Source organism: Plodia interpunctella, chromosome Z (genome assembly GCF_027563975.2).
Source record: "Plodia interpunctella isolate USDA-ARS_2022_Savannah chromosome Z, ilPloInte3.2, whole genome shotgun sequence".
Taxonomy (NCBI): domain Eukaryota; kingdom Metazoa; phylum Arthropoda; class Insecta; order Lepidoptera; family Pyralidae; genus Plodia; species Plodia interpunctella.
In genome coordinates this window covers 3,315,796-3,331,024 of record NC_071324.2, presented here as the reverse complement: position 1 = coordinate 3,331,024, position 15,229 = coordinate 3,315,796, and the positions used below count along the sequence as shown (strand labels likewise).

General features: G+C 39.2%; 2 protein-coding genes, 1 non-coding gene and 1 pseudogene across 7 annotated transcripts in view; all 4 read left to right on the top strand.

Moving 5' to 3' along the window:
- The window catches only part of LOC128682943 (proton-coupled amino acid transporter-like protein pathetic), a 40,699-nt gene extending 37,077 nt beyond the window's left edge, over nt 1-3,622 (top strand). For both annotated transcript variants that reach the window (XM_053768020.2, XM_053768021.2), the window contains one exon: nt 52-3,622. In XM_053768020.2, coding sequence (XP_053623995.1) covers nt 52-469 — 418 coding nt within the window. In that variant the 3' untranslated portion in view covers nt 470-3,622. The remainder of the gene's footprint in view (nt 1-51) is intronic.
- On the top strand, nt 3,337-9,189 carry LOC128682944 (uncharacterized; annotated as a pseudogene).
- A 1,545-nt stretch (nt 9,190-10,734) lies between these two features.
- LOC128683400 (U6 spliceosomal RNA) lies at nt 10,735-10,837 on the top strand. The gene has a single exon (XR_008406287.1). It is a non-coding gene; the product is annotated as a U6 spliceosomal RNA (small nuclear RNA).
- A 3,008-nt stretch (nt 10,838-13,845) lies between these two features.
- The window catches only part of Gyf (Gigyf), a 36,329-nt gene continuing 34,945 nt past the window's right edge, over nt 13,846-15,229 (top strand). For 2 of the 4 annotated variants that reach the window (XM_053768018.2, XM_053768015.2), the window contains exon 1: nt 13,846-13,984. The gene's annotated coding sequence lies outside the window, so the exon portion shown is untranslated. Of the gene's footprint in view, nt 13,985-14,127; nt 14,248-15,229 lie in introns of those variants that run through there. The other 2 variants (XM_053768017.1, XM_053768016.2) reach the window with 2 other exon arrangements.

The window sequence follows — 15,229 nt, the reverse complement described above, 5'->3', positions numbered from 1 at the left end:
TGTAAGTTATATAATAAAACAGCTATAAAATGAATCTTTTCTCAATTTCAGACTTGGACAAAGCGTGAAGCTCATGATCGCTGTAGCCATTTTCTTCACCTACAGTCTTCAGTTCTACGTGCCTATGGAGATCATATGGAAGAACGTGCGACATTTCTTCGGAGCCAAGAAGAATCTCGCTGAATATAGTATTAGGATTACTTTAATCGTCATGACTCTGGGCATCGCTATCGCTATCCCTAACTTGGGGCCTTTTATCTCACTGGTAGGTGCAGTTTGCCTTTCATTCCTAGGTCTGATCTTTCCTGCCGTAATCGAAACTGTCACTTATTGGGACCGACCAAACGGCCTCGGCCGCTTCAACTGGGTTCTATGGAAAAATATGTTTTTGGTCTGCTTTGGTATTCTTGGATTTTTGACAGGTGCTTATGTGAGCATTCTGGACATAATAAAAGGAGATGATGCTTAATGGAAATGTGCAGAATAATCCAATTGATCACTTAATATTCATGTCAAAAATGAAAATTTATAATATTAATTGACGGCTAAGTTTTATTAAGTATATTTATTTTTATTCGCTTTTAATCTTCTTTATGTTTTTTATATATATTATGATTTTAAAGATTAGCAATGATAAATTGTGACATTTTAAAAAGCCTAAGTAATGCTCAAAATACTTATTTTGAGATTATATTAATTCAGTAACTTCAGTCTTAGTTAGCAGTTTATGTTTCGACTCCCCTGTTGTTTGTCCTGTTGCCCCCGAAAATCTGTAGCCATTTTTATTAGAAATAAGAAAATGTAGAAACCTACATGGCGACAACTTTTTTAAATGTGTGAGAATTATTCTAGTGCATTATCGAAATGTGATACAACTTTAGGTTAAATAATAAAAACATTGCACAATAGCTAATATATAACATAAGTAAATAGAATTTGTTTGGATATATACTAAAAATTTAAAGTGGTTAGCGAAGTTAATTGGACCATTTAATCCGTTAACTTTGCTAGTTTAACTTTGAATGTGTTACATTTTTTGGGGAATTTGAATACATTAGAAGCATTGTTATGATAAATATATGATATATGATGGCATTTCCATTACCAAAAATATTGGCTTAGGTAGAGTAGAATTTTTCATATCGTGCTTTTTCGAGAAATTGTGAACAAAAGCCTTTTGTTGTAGGTATCCTAGGTAATATCGGGGACGGCTCTAGTTGACTCGGCTGATCTTATTCATGTGAGATTATTTTTCTAAGACCTTTTTACTAACATAATTCGGTGCAGGTGACCTGCATTGTGCATCCCCTTAGGGCCGTCTCTGACAGATTATAATTTAAAGCAAAGTAAGATTTATTCTGCAGATCATAAAATGTAGAATTAAAATTATAGTGAGAAAATTATCTACGATGATTCAATAAATTGTATTGTCTGTTTAATTGTATTGGATAAAAAATGTCTTTTATTCCGATTTGATTAAATTAGACACCCACGAATTTTTATCAATTTTGAATACCTTTTTGAACCATATGATGTGGAATGAAGTTTTAAGGTACCGTAATACCTGTCTCAAAAATATTGGAAACGTTGAAATATTAGTAACTCGTAGATAAATATCAAGTTATGTTCCTTTCATGTGAGTCGAGTTTTGATATTTATTTTTTATAACCGACAGAGTGATTGAGGTGCGACGATATATAAATTAAGTTTAAAATTAGATAAGACTAAAAAGTGAATAATTATACACGGAATGATTGCTATCTAATCTGGGCCCTTTTGCCTGTGATTTTATAATTATCATTCTTTAGATGTTAAGTGTTAATCTTGCGGAGGGAGGGTTGCGCCTACCCCCAAGTGGTTATGATCTTTGATATGTACATTCAATCCAAACCTTTCTGGGTGAGGATATAGTGGTGATGTCCATGTTCTGTAATGAACTAAAAATATATTATTATAATTTTTATGATATAATTGACTAAACAATCAAACTGTCTAGAAAACAATCTCATTGTGACATTGTTAGCATCAGCTTAGATGCTCTATAAGTGACAACAAATGTACACCCGTCTTTTCATCTCTGATATTCGCATTGTTTACAGACAGATACCCAGTTTCTAAGCCAGGAAGAAAACTGATTTACTCCCTACGTATAACTACTCGTGTTGAAGTAACTTGTAATTATTTCATGGTCATAATGCTTACACTGTGAATGCGATAACGGAAAAGTTCGAAACATTTTTTTAATTACAGGCTCATTAAAAAGAGCTTCAGAAAAGCTTTAGCCAGTGAGAGGGTTGAGCTCGCTTTGTAAGGCTAAGATCCTTTTTGAATAAAAAAAAAATTTTTTTTCGAAAATTAAGAAATCAAATAATTTTTCTAAGTAAATCTCGAATTTCTTTTTTTACAATCGTGTATAGAAAGGCAATTTAAATAAATATTTGTTAGTTTATTGATTAAAAAAAGGCTTGGCTTTTAATCCGGTTCGAGCTTTAAAAATGATTCAAGCAAAATGGTTCGAGTTTCCATAAATATTTTCCTTTTGAAAAACACAAGGGTCACAGTACTAGTATTTAGTGCTTTAGACATCACATTATATAAAATAGGTTATTTTATATAATGTGGTCGTCCAAATCAACATTACAGCATTGAAGATGTTGTCGTTGTTTCTACTTGGCTGAAAAACTGAGTTTTCTGTTTATTGTAGCTTGTAGTGATTTTATTACAGTTAGGCCGTATTCGGATGAGCGGAAATTACACGTCGCGTTGAAATTCCGTGTTTGCGAATTTCAGCTTTGTTGTCATATAAATAGAGTCCAAATATGTTGAGCGATTATTTTCGATGTTAATTATTGCATTTACCTCTTTGAGCTTTAGGTATTATCTACGACTACAAAGCTTAATTCACCACAATGGAATTCGAAGACGTTGGAATACTTAGTTGGGTGAATTTCACGACTGTTTGAATGCGACGTGTAGCGTTTCATTAGTGTCGCACATTTTTTATAAATAAAGATTTTAAAAAAAATTAAACATGAATTACATCATAATTACACCATATTATAAAGTTAACATTGTACCAGTACTTTACTTATTTATAAAATAAGATAATTAAATTGATTACTGTGTATGGTATAATTTAATAAACACTAATGACAGCTCACAGCGGCGTTCAAAACGCTCGTGAAATTCATCCAGTTACGCTCGTCTGACCGCGGCCTTAGCACGTGGCTCCGGTATGCGAGCCATCAGCGAAAAGTTGAAGGCGAAATTCAAAAAAGGACTTGTGATACCTTCTTGTTAAAATAAATAAAAGACAGCGGGTGACAGGGATAGAAGATGAGAACAGCGCATGCTTTAGGTATCTCAATCGGCATTCCGCTTTGGTGTAAAGTTCGCTTAATTAATAGGTAGGTACCTATTTGTGAAACAAAATCTAATAGGATTGTTAAATCAAACCATAATCTTTTGAATAATTATACATTTAATTGAATTAAATAAAAAGGAACTGGTAATATTATGAAATGAGTTCATTCCGACATGTATTATTGGTGTATTGTGCCGAACTACCTATTTTAGATAGTCATGGTTGTTTTGTTACAGTATTAAATAGATCCGTTCTTGGCATCTGTGTTTTATTCATATCCAAAATTAAGCACATCCTCACATCTGCGTCTTTATATTGTAAGTTACTTTATAGTAAACCACCGTACATCTGACCTTCCCACTCGGGCCTCCCGCGGTCGGTTGCCGACGCGATATAGAGAATAGCAATCTCTTTCAAACACCTGCGCGCACATCGCGAGATACATCGCGCATGCGCACTACGTCATATAGCGCGCCGTTTGCCCCGACGCCTTTGTGCTCGGCAGTCAGCCATTAACCGGCAAACTATTCACATCTTCCGCGTACCTACACTGATGTGCCGCGATCCGCGCGCTTCCACATCTATCGCGACTAATAATTTTAAGGGATTTTTCCGAACCCTTCTGTATTTGTAACCTCCTGTATGTGTGTGACAGACAATACATTTTATATGAGACTACCTCGTTTTCTTACACCCCTGAAACCCTTCCCATATATGGCGCTCCAACGTTTTAAAGTCGATCGATTTTAAAGTCGATACTCAGAGAGTACTGCGTCATTCACCTCTGAAAATGTGGCCTCTATTATTGCGTCACTCCAGCGTTCCCAAACGGAAGCGTTCCGTGATATCCTGGAGTCCATGAGTGCAAACTCGTCCGTGCGCGTTCCGTCAGGTGATGCAACCCTGATGCGCTGCAGGGCAACTTTCGCTGGTCGTCCAAAAGAGTCTGTTGAAGCATTCATAGACGCCGTCGAGGCGTACTGCGAGTGGGCGCAGGTGGCTGACTCCAACATCCTGCGTGGCCTCGCCTACCTATTCAAAGACAATGCAGCCACGTGGTGGCAAGGTAAGACACCGTCTCGTCATGGCAACAGGTGAAGAATACCCTGATTAGCGCCTACGATAACCGCCGCCCACCCCATCGAATTTATATCGAAATTTTCGCTTCCCCTCAACAAAATGAAAACACCGATATATTTGTTACGCGATTACGCGCTCTCCTAGCGAGATTGCCAAAAGGTGACTTAACATTGTCTGCCCAATTGGACATTACCTACGGCCTCATAAATAATCGCATAAGAGAAAGACTTCGAAGAGAGGAGTTTAACAATTTTACGGACTTACTACGCCTGGCACGAATTGTAGAAGATGCGTTCGACGAGGCACAAAGGCCAAGTGCAGGGTTGAAACCCGCATCTCACGTGTCCGCTCCAGCAGCCGCGCCCTCATCCGACGGCGCAAACTCGCGCGATTTGCGCGACGCGCCCGTCGTGCCCGCGCGTGCCGCGACGCACGCGACACGAAACCAGCCTTCGACCTCAGCTTCGGCGGCACGACAGCCGCCTGCGTCGCCTATTACGACGGCGCCGAGCCGGGACTCCGCCCCTGCATCCAAAAAGTCCCGTCCTACGTGTGCCTACTGCAAACGTTTTGGACATACAAGGGATCAATGTCGTAAGCTATTGGCGTCTTCAGGTGAGTCCCAATCCCTAACACCTAACTCTGACACAGTGCCTAAAAGTGTTAACGAAACAAGTTTTTACTCTCTTCAAAGTGTTCGTAATCGTAGTTCGGTTCCATTGTGTTTTTCATCGAAAAACTCTATGTGTAATAATAATAATGGTTCCGTTTCATCGTGTTATTCATCGAAAAACTCTACTACAGACAATAACAATAGTGTTAGCAATAACAACGTTAGTGTAAAGCGTAAACATTTTGTACCTAACTTATCCAACGATAATGTATGTAATAAAATTCTTCCTAATAACTATTGTAGTCTAAGAGATAGTAACTCTTTTTTACATAGTCCTAGAGACAGTTTTGATTTTTGTAATAGTCCAAGAGACAGTTTTGATTTTTGTAATAGTCCAAGAGACAGTAACTTATTTTCAAATAGTCCAAGGGACAGTAACTTATTTTCAAATAGTCCAAGGGACAGTAATTTTTTTTCACATGACTTTTGTGTAATAAATGATCACAATAATGTGCTTACATGCGGTAACGACTCCGGGGACCATCGACCCGAGATTTACGACCGATTTTTAAAATTAAAATTTTAGGTTTTAATGGTACCGCGTTGATTGACACTGCGGCTAAACATTGCATTGCGGGTCATTCTCTATACACTCTACTTCAAGGAAGGGGACACCCCCTCCTCCCGTCGACGCGAGAATGTCTAACTTTTCTTCCATTGAGACCAGTTTCGAAAGACGAGCGAATAAACCATGCATAATAGAGATATAGACGATTATATTTTCGCGTTCACCCTGCGTATGAGAACGAATTTCAGCAACTAAGCGGTAATCATAGTCTTTACTACAGAAATCTTCCTTGAGCAAAACACATTTATTCACATATTCTTGATGTCTGGCTGATTTGAAGGATTAAAGGAAGTAGTGTTTTTGTTTAGAGACCTTTTTATCAATCGGGATGTGTTAATATTTTGTTACCCACCTATTTAACGGTATTCTTCCATTTCCTTTTAATTACATTTTCTAAATAATATATGTGTTACACATTATTAGGTATCGATTTCATTACCGCCGCTGGTGTAGTTATAGATTTTAGTAAGGAAGTTTGGTTTTTCAGTGCAAATACAGTCAAATATGACTTGTGTTTCGAACCACCCACCTCGCGTAGCGTGTCCTGTGCATATACCGACATACTCCGAAAGGATGAAGGTACTCATCTCAATCCAGCTGAGCGACAGGCGCTAGCTGAGCTAATTACCAGGCATGCACACATTTTTAGAGCAGGGGGAGGACCAACACCATACGCTGAACACCGCATCGATATAGGTGAGCATCCACCTATATCAGTACCTCCTTATCGCCTCAACCCTTCAAAGAAGGAGCTGATGAAGACTGAAATAGACAAAATGTTAAAAGATGACGTCATCGAAGAATGTGAATCGGCTTGGTGTTCACCGGCACTCATGGTACCGAAGCCCAATGGGTTTTTGCGTCGATTACAGACGCTTAAATGCAATCACCAAAGCCGACTCTTATCCAATGCCACGCATTGACGAGTTAGTGCAAAGCACGAAGCGTGACTGCTACATGAGTACATTGGATTTGCGTTCTTCTTACTGGCAAGTGAGTGTACGAGAAGCCGATAGGGACAAGACAGCGTTTATCTGCCCCCTAGGCACTTACAGGTTTAAAAGAATGCCATTTGGCCTTCGCAACGCGCCGGCTACGTTCCAGCGTCTCATTGACCGTCTACGCTCGTGCTCTGCTCTAAAAGACGTAATTATTTTAGCCTATTTAGACGATCTTCTGATTATTTCTGAGGGTTACCAACGCCATCTACTGGACCTCAGGGCAGTTTTTAAACGTTTGGCTGAATTTAACCTCCACGTTAACAGGGAGAAGTGTTTTTTCGCTAGAGAGAGCGTAAAATATCTCGGCCACGTTATAACACAACAAGGTATATCCACCGATCCAGAAAAGGTGAGTGCTGTTCTCGAGATAAAGGAACCTGGTAATCTTAAACACTTAAGAACGTTTTTACAAACATGCTCTTGGTTTAGAAAATTCATCCCTAGCTTCTCAAAGGTCGCTGAGCCTTTGACGCGTTTTACGACGCGTTTAACTAGGAATAACCAAAGCTGGTCTTGGGGCTCAGAACAGACCCAAGCATTTAACGAGCTGAAACATCTCTTAACCACAGATCCAATACTGGTACAAGCCGATTTTCGTCGTCCCTTTGTTCTGCGTACAGACGCAAGTAACTACGCCGTAGGCGCCGTTTTACTACAGGGTGATGGACATCAGGAAAGGCCAATCGAGTACGCGAGCCGACTACTCAATGCTGCAGAGCGAAATTACTCCACCACCGAAAGGGAGGCGCTCGCTGTAGTATGGGCTGTAGAGCGTTTTCGGCCTTACCTAGACGGCCAACCAGTCATAATCGGCAGCGATCATCAGCCTCTCCGTTGGTTGCTATCTTTGAAATCACCAGCAGGCAGGTTAGTACGTTGGGCCTTAAAACTCCAATCCTTTGATATCCAATTCCAGTATACACCAGGCAAGGCAAATGTCGTGGCAGACACACTTAGCAGGCCAGTTTGTTCCAGCGAATCTCGCGACGACTGTGGTATCTGTACCGTTATATGTGATCTGCCCACAAAAACCCCTAGCCAACTCCGCTCAGAACAGACGGCGGATGCTGAAGTGGAAAAAGTAATCAAAGAGCTCGAAGGATCCGACGATGTCGCAGCTCAACGATGGTTAGAAAGGGGTTATCTGATGGACCAAGGTGTTCTATACCGCTTTAATCCGGACTCGGACAGCGAAGCCCCTCATCTAGTAGTTCCAACCAGCCTAGTAGCTGATATTTTAAAGGAACTTCACGATTCTCCTACAGCTGGCCATCCAGGTATTGACAGAACATATTATAAAGTAGCTCAGTTGTATTATTTTACAGGAATGCGGAGAATAATAACCGATTACGTTAAAGCCTGCATCCATTGCCAACGATATAAAGCTACCAACTCCAAACCGCAGGGCTTGCTCAAGACTCCGGTGATGAACCAACGCAATGAGGTACTAGCAATAGATTTGTTTAGCCCGTTGCCAGAAGGAGAACAGGGGGAGCGATGGGTCTTGTTGGTCGAGGACACGGCTACTCGCTGGACGGAGCTATATGCTCTTAAAGAAGCCACGGCGGAAGCCTGTGCTCATGTCCTCTTGGAGGAATACTTTCTAAGGTACGGCCTGCCACGCAGAATTGTCTCTGACAATGGAGTACAATTTGTGTCCGCAATAATGCGGCAGTGCATGTCAGTTTTGAACATCAAATAAAACTTCATACCTTTATACTATCCGGAATCAAACCCTGCAGAGCGGAAAAACCGTGATCTAAAGGCCATGCTAGCGCAACTCGTGGAGGATGACCACACTTCCTGGCCAAAGAAACTACCGGTAATCCGTTTCGCCTTAAATAACGCTAAATGCCGCACAACGGGTAAGTCTCCGGCATACCTTACCTTCGGTCGGGAGATGAGATCTCCCACTGAAGTGACTTATGATCTACGTGCTATCATGGACAAAGATAACTTTGTTCCACAAATTACTCCATATCTTAGTAAGTTCTTAAATTCCCTTTCAGCTATCAGAGAACGAGTTGAAGGGCAACAAGATAAGAACAAAGAGTATGCTGATGCAGCACGTCGCCCATCAGACGATTTCAAGGTAGGTGACCTTGTGATGATCAAGTCCCATTTACTTAGCAAAGGAGGGAAGAACCTGACGGCTAAATTTTACCCGCGCCGCGATGGACCGTACAGGATTGCCGCAAAGATAAGTCCTACAACTTTTGCCATCTCCAGCACTGAGAAACGGGACATTACTGTAGGGAGATATCACTCTAAAGATCTCTCTCGTTACCAAGGTGACACCAATGAGGAACCTTTGCCAAAGCCAATTAACCCTAAAAAAGGACGTGGACGTCCCTCTAATCCTCACAAACCTGATACTGAATCACCAGTCCAGGAGCGGGGGCGTTCTCCAGGACTTGAGGGGGAGTGTATAGTAAACCACCGTACATCTGACCTTCCCACTCGGGCCTCCCGCGGTCGGTTGCCGACGCGATATAGAGAATAGCAATCTCTTTCAAACACCTGCGCGCGCATCGCGTGATACATCGCGCATGCGCACTACGTCATATAGCGCGCCGTTTGCCCCGACGCCTCTGTGCTCGGCAGTCAGCCATTAACCGGCAAACTATTCACATCTTCCGCGTACCTACACTGATGTGCCGCGATCCGCGCGCTTCCATATCTATCGCGACTTTAATAATTTTAAGGGATTTTTCCGAACCCTTCTGTATTTGTAACCTCCTGTATGTGTGTGACAGACAATACATTTTATATGAGACTACCTCGTTTTCTTACACCCCCTGAAACCCTTCTCATAACTTACATTATTATAGTTATTGTCTGCTACACTAGAGGTCCCGGGTTCGATCCCCGGTCAGATCAACATAGAAAATGATCTTTTTCAGATTGACCTAACCTGGGTCGATGTACCTACCTACCTATATGTTATATAATATTTTATAGCATCATTGAGTTAGTATCTCATAACACAAGTTTCGAACTTACTTTGGGACTTAACTCAATTTGTGTGATTTGTTCCTAAATTACGATTTATTTATTAATGAGTAGGTAGGTTATTTATTATTTATTTTGTTACAAAACTTGATCCGCGATACACAAATAAATCAATCGCGATCAATAGCGATTGATTTATTTGTGTAACGCACGAACATTGAGTAATGTGCCTACAGCCGACATAATAGGTAATAAGCATTGCAGTGTACCGCAGCTTCGCTCCCGTGGGAAATTAGGGATTGCCCTTATGGGTAGCCAATAACCTTCCCATGAAAGCCACATATCGTTCCCTTTTTCTTGAACTGTAGTTTCGGGAAAAAGTGAATTTATAGTAAAAGCTTGTAATATTGCTGTTCGGTGCCTTTGACAGCCTAATCTTGGCTATGCCAAACTTCTTTCTTAGCGACAAAAAAAGATTTATGTTATCTTTTTTAAAATTTCTTATTTCATTTTCTCACGGCTCTGCCTGCGTGAATTTACCGCGGGAACAGTTTTTTTTCTACATGGAAAGCATTTTAACTACTTTTACAGTAGAGTTATCTATCCTACAATTAGAACTTGTATGAATTTTAACTACATTTAGAGTAGAGTTACTTATTCAACAGTTGCAAGATACCTATTTTGAGTAATACGTGAATAAGTAATAAACAAAGAATCTTAGTTATCTACTACTAGCGGCCCGTCTGTCCGTCGTAAAAACATAATAAATTATACTCCTAAACCTTCCTTAGAAATCACTCTATCTATTGGTGAAAAAACCGCATTAAAATCTGTGCATTCGTTTTTGAGTTTATCGCGAACAGACATACGCGCTAGGGGATATTATTTTATAATATGTAAGGATGATACTCGTTTGGTGAGAAAAATTAAGGATAAGGTGTTTTACATTAGTACAGACGCATAGACGTCTACTGTAGGTATCTACGTATATAATATTGTTACAAGTGTACCAGTGTAGGTACCTACTCCAAGATAGGTACATACGAAATCCGGCATATGGTCGACTTCATTGCAAATAGTTTAATTAGCTGTTAGAATATCTGACTAAGTACATATACTAAAATTGGAACAATACAGAGAAGATTAATATGGATATGCGCGAGGGTAACACGCAAAATTGTGAAGCTTTAGATAGATAGGTACCTACTATGTGTTGGCTCCGGAATCAATCAATACATATAATAAAACAGTAGAAATTGAATAAATTTACATAAAAATAAAATTAGGCGATAGAGTCACAGCAACAGAGTAAGAATTTGAAAAAAAAATCTGTCTGTCTACATGTCTGTCTGTTTGTCTGTTTGTACACGCTAATCTTCGGAACTACTGGACAGATTTGAATGAAACTTATTTGTTATATAGCATTAAGTCTAGGCAGCATATAGGGTATACATTACTTTGATAACTGGAACACCAGATGGAGAACAATGATGGTACAGCTAAACTATAGGAAATATTTAAATGACGCTAGCATTTTCTGTTGAGACATAAAAATCAGAATATCTGGAACACCTGATGTAGACCCACGATGGTGCAGCTAAACTATAGGGAATATAGAAATGACGACTTAGCAAAAATTGTTCAGTCTGATGAGCATTTTCTGTTGAGATATAAAAATCGACTGGAACACCTGATGTAGACCTATGATAGTACAGCTTAACTATAGGAAACATAGAAATGACGCTCTAATAAAAGTTGTTGAGTCAGAAAAGTTTAGAAAACTTTATGTTGAGGTGTAAAAATGAAGATCTGGAGCACCTGAAGAAGAATCATAATAGTTCAGCTAAACTATAGAAAATATACTTTTTCAGTCTGATTAGAATCTTCTGTATGTACTTATAGGTAATCGTTACATTTGTCTGTACAATTAAATTTCTCTAATAATTTTGACTCCTTGTTTGGTCACGCGAACGAAGTCGCACGCATCAGCTAGTAGTGTAATAAAAATATTACAAGTTGAACGCTGAGTTTTATTCCATGCTCATCTAATCACACGTTGTAAAACCTCCAGCATATCACCATCCGCAACCAAGTTTAGAGCTACCATTGCTGCTAACATTTGACTCCGTTTGGATATCGTACAAGGCAAGTTAGGGACGTATAGCCTTGGCAAATAAGCAATAGTATAGCATTCCCATGGAAGGTTAACGTCAGATAGTCGGCCTGTTGGGAAATTATAGCCAAATCTTCAAAATTTTGTTTTTTTTTTAAGTGTAAACGCTTGATCCAGGGCGTGGCAATACGCGAGAAAGAGCGATCATTTTAAATTTGATTCGGGTCTACTGTAGGTACTGTAGGTACCTAAGTAGATCAGAATATCGTCATTGAAATATTTCGTTACGTTGGTACCTGTGTCAAACTTATTCGACCAACTACAAGTAGGTAGGTACCTAGCGTGAGCTGCCGAATCGATAAATCAGTGCATCGACATGCACACATTACGTTACCTTTCCTAAGTACCTATAGGTATTGATGATAACATGCTCAATGAACGGACTCCCGACACATTGGTGCGTACATACAGTACGGGGTTCGAAGTCAAAACGTTTAATTATTTAGATTATTTTCATTATTATTATCAAAAATCTAGAAACAACTGACATTTCGGAACGACCATTGGTTAGAAGTTTAAAAACTTTTTTTATTAGAACATAATATATCTATTTCCTCTGTGGCCTGACCTCTCCTTGCGCGTGAAACTATTCGTTATAATAATAATGGTTGTAACAATTATACCTATTGTATACGAAATACTTCGCAATACAACAATAATAAGAGAGACAGGTCCACATATGAAAGAGGTAGTGTATAAGTAACTTTGCAAATCCCCTAATTTGCATCAAAAAGTTCATTGCTGTAGTACAAAAATCAAAACCTAAAATTTAAAGCGACGGGTCATTGCGCTACCTTTGCTTCGATTTAAATCGCTTTCAGCAGATCGCCATGAGTAACACAATACCACTGCTTGAGACAGGTCGACCAGATGAATTACATAATGGTACAGGAGATACTACATCAGGATCAGAAAACAGCACATTAACCAATTTCAAAGTTATACCAGGGACGCCGATCAACGGCGATAAATCAATCAAAAGTCGCCCAACGAACTATGGAGAGGACGGGAGATAATTTGGAAATTCGTAGGAGAACGAATTTAACTGGCAGTGGGACCGTCGAGGAAGAAAGCTTCTAGACTAGCGACCACGTACCGGTAATCGCAAAACTACTTATACACGGTATACGTTATTATAAAAGTCGTAGGATACTGGACGCAACGGCTTTCAATGAGTCTTTGTGGAAATCTTCACGAAAGGTCTATTAATTGTGGCTGGAATAATGATGATGACCAGGAGACACCTTATGCAAACCACAATACACCACATCAGAATCAGGAAAGATTACATCAGGACCTTCCTCTTCGTTTTGGCGTGTCAAGGCCAATCCAACGATAAATTCGATTTTACCTCGAAAAGTATTTTGCCATTTATTTTTACAGCCCCATCGGTGGCCGCCGTCAGGTCTTCCTGGTTGCAGGTGTTACGGCATAGGGGGGCAGGATAACAGGTGTCTCATTGTTTGGGAGAGAGACGCCGCAGTCGGTGGTCGCATACATTTTTAATATTGTTTTACATACAAGACTGTGATCTCGACAAACTTGTAGCTTAGCTAGTCAGTTCAGTTCAGCGGCACCAGCAACATATCTACGGACATAGGTCAGGCTATACCAGCGAGTGCATACAGCATGTTCGGGATCGGCGTCAAGCATCCAGTCATTATGTGACAGATATCATTTAGAGCCTCAACCACCTTCCGGGTGTCCGAAGATGTGGTCCAAACCTGGCCCGCCTACTCGCCCGCTGAGAAGCACAGAAATGACAATCTTTTTATTGTGAGACCAAAGTTCAAGACAAAATAAACGATTTGCGTGGTTGCGTGCGGGATTGCGTGGTTTTATTAAAGAGTTCAATAAAAATAAATACGGTGTAAAAAATTCCTTCGATCTACAAAGCTCGCGAGGTCTACAGCTCACAAAGCCACTATTTTATTAATCAATCGAACATGGTCTGGTCCACAGATATTAATTTGTGGTCTGGTCTGGCGGCAGATTCTAGACCAGACCACAACTAAAAATATTAGTACTGGCAACACTGGCGAGATACCGTGCAATGTGCATGCGTGCTTTGACATTTCACTCGACTCTCAACAAAATATTCTCACTTTACTTTTGGGCGGCCATATTGCTCCATCCCGTGCGTGCGCTTCACTGATAAATTGAAGTCTCTAAGGTATGAATTTGCTTTTTAAATTGGTATATATAACTTACTTTCTTATAATGTAGTCTGATACTTGTAAGTGAAAATCGAGAGGAGACGGAAATTTTTGATAAAGCTGTGTTCGGTTGAGTTATACTAGTACCTACATACTGCCACCTTGACTCTTGGATTATGTGTCAGTTGGAGCCTCATCACACGAGGTGCCTACGGTTTTATTTTACTGCGTGATTCGTACATTTTCGCTGGAACCCTAAATAGTGCATTCTCGGATGTTGGTACGTTGAAACTGTGATAACGATTACACCCTTCAGTGCATTTCGTTCAAGCTACGTAATTGGAATTGGAATGCGATATTATTATTTTTCTTTGTTAAATGTACATACTTTATAGATATTTCTGTTGTATGTATGTTTATTTAAAAGAATAATAGTTATTGCCAACACGGATTTATAAAACACGTTTTTTATAATCTACCCTCAATAAAAATATCAATTACAAATTTTACGTTTAAATCTTACAGTTTGAACTAAACTAATACTTAGAAGTGCTGCTTTGGTTTAGTGTGTAATTAATGTGTTCTATTCTAAAATGCCATTGCGAAATACATACTTAGGTATAAAAGTTGACTTTACTGAGCTGATTTTAAACAAATTGGTAAATGCTTTTTTTTTTTTTGTTAATTTTAATTTTTACTTCTTACATTTCATGCAATGCTTTTTGAAAAATAATGGAAGCAAATATAATATAAAACATGTATGCAAATAAAAAAAAAAACTTAACTGCAGATTCTGATAGGAATTGGGTCAGCATGTAGTTTGATAACAATAACAATTTGTTACCCATATTATCATGTTATGAATAAAATATATTTACTCTTATTATTAATCCATATAGACATATAATAAAACAAAGTCCACTACTGGGTCTGTCTGTTTGTTTGCAATAAATTCTACCACCGATTTCAAAAATTCTTTCACCATTAGAAAGGTACAATATTCAAGATTGCTATAGGCAATATTTTATCTCAAAATTCCCATGGGAGTGAAGCCCCAGGCAACATCTATATACCTATATAATAGTTCATTTTGTGTTCATAATGTAATTATATTGCCATTTGAGCTTGTATATTCTTATAAGAATGTTATTCTTATTATATATAATCAATCACCCAAACTTTTAGCAATCACATGGATTACTTTGCTATTGCCTTCTCCATTTCACACACATTAGCAATCATTTGGTTTCTTTATAATGTTT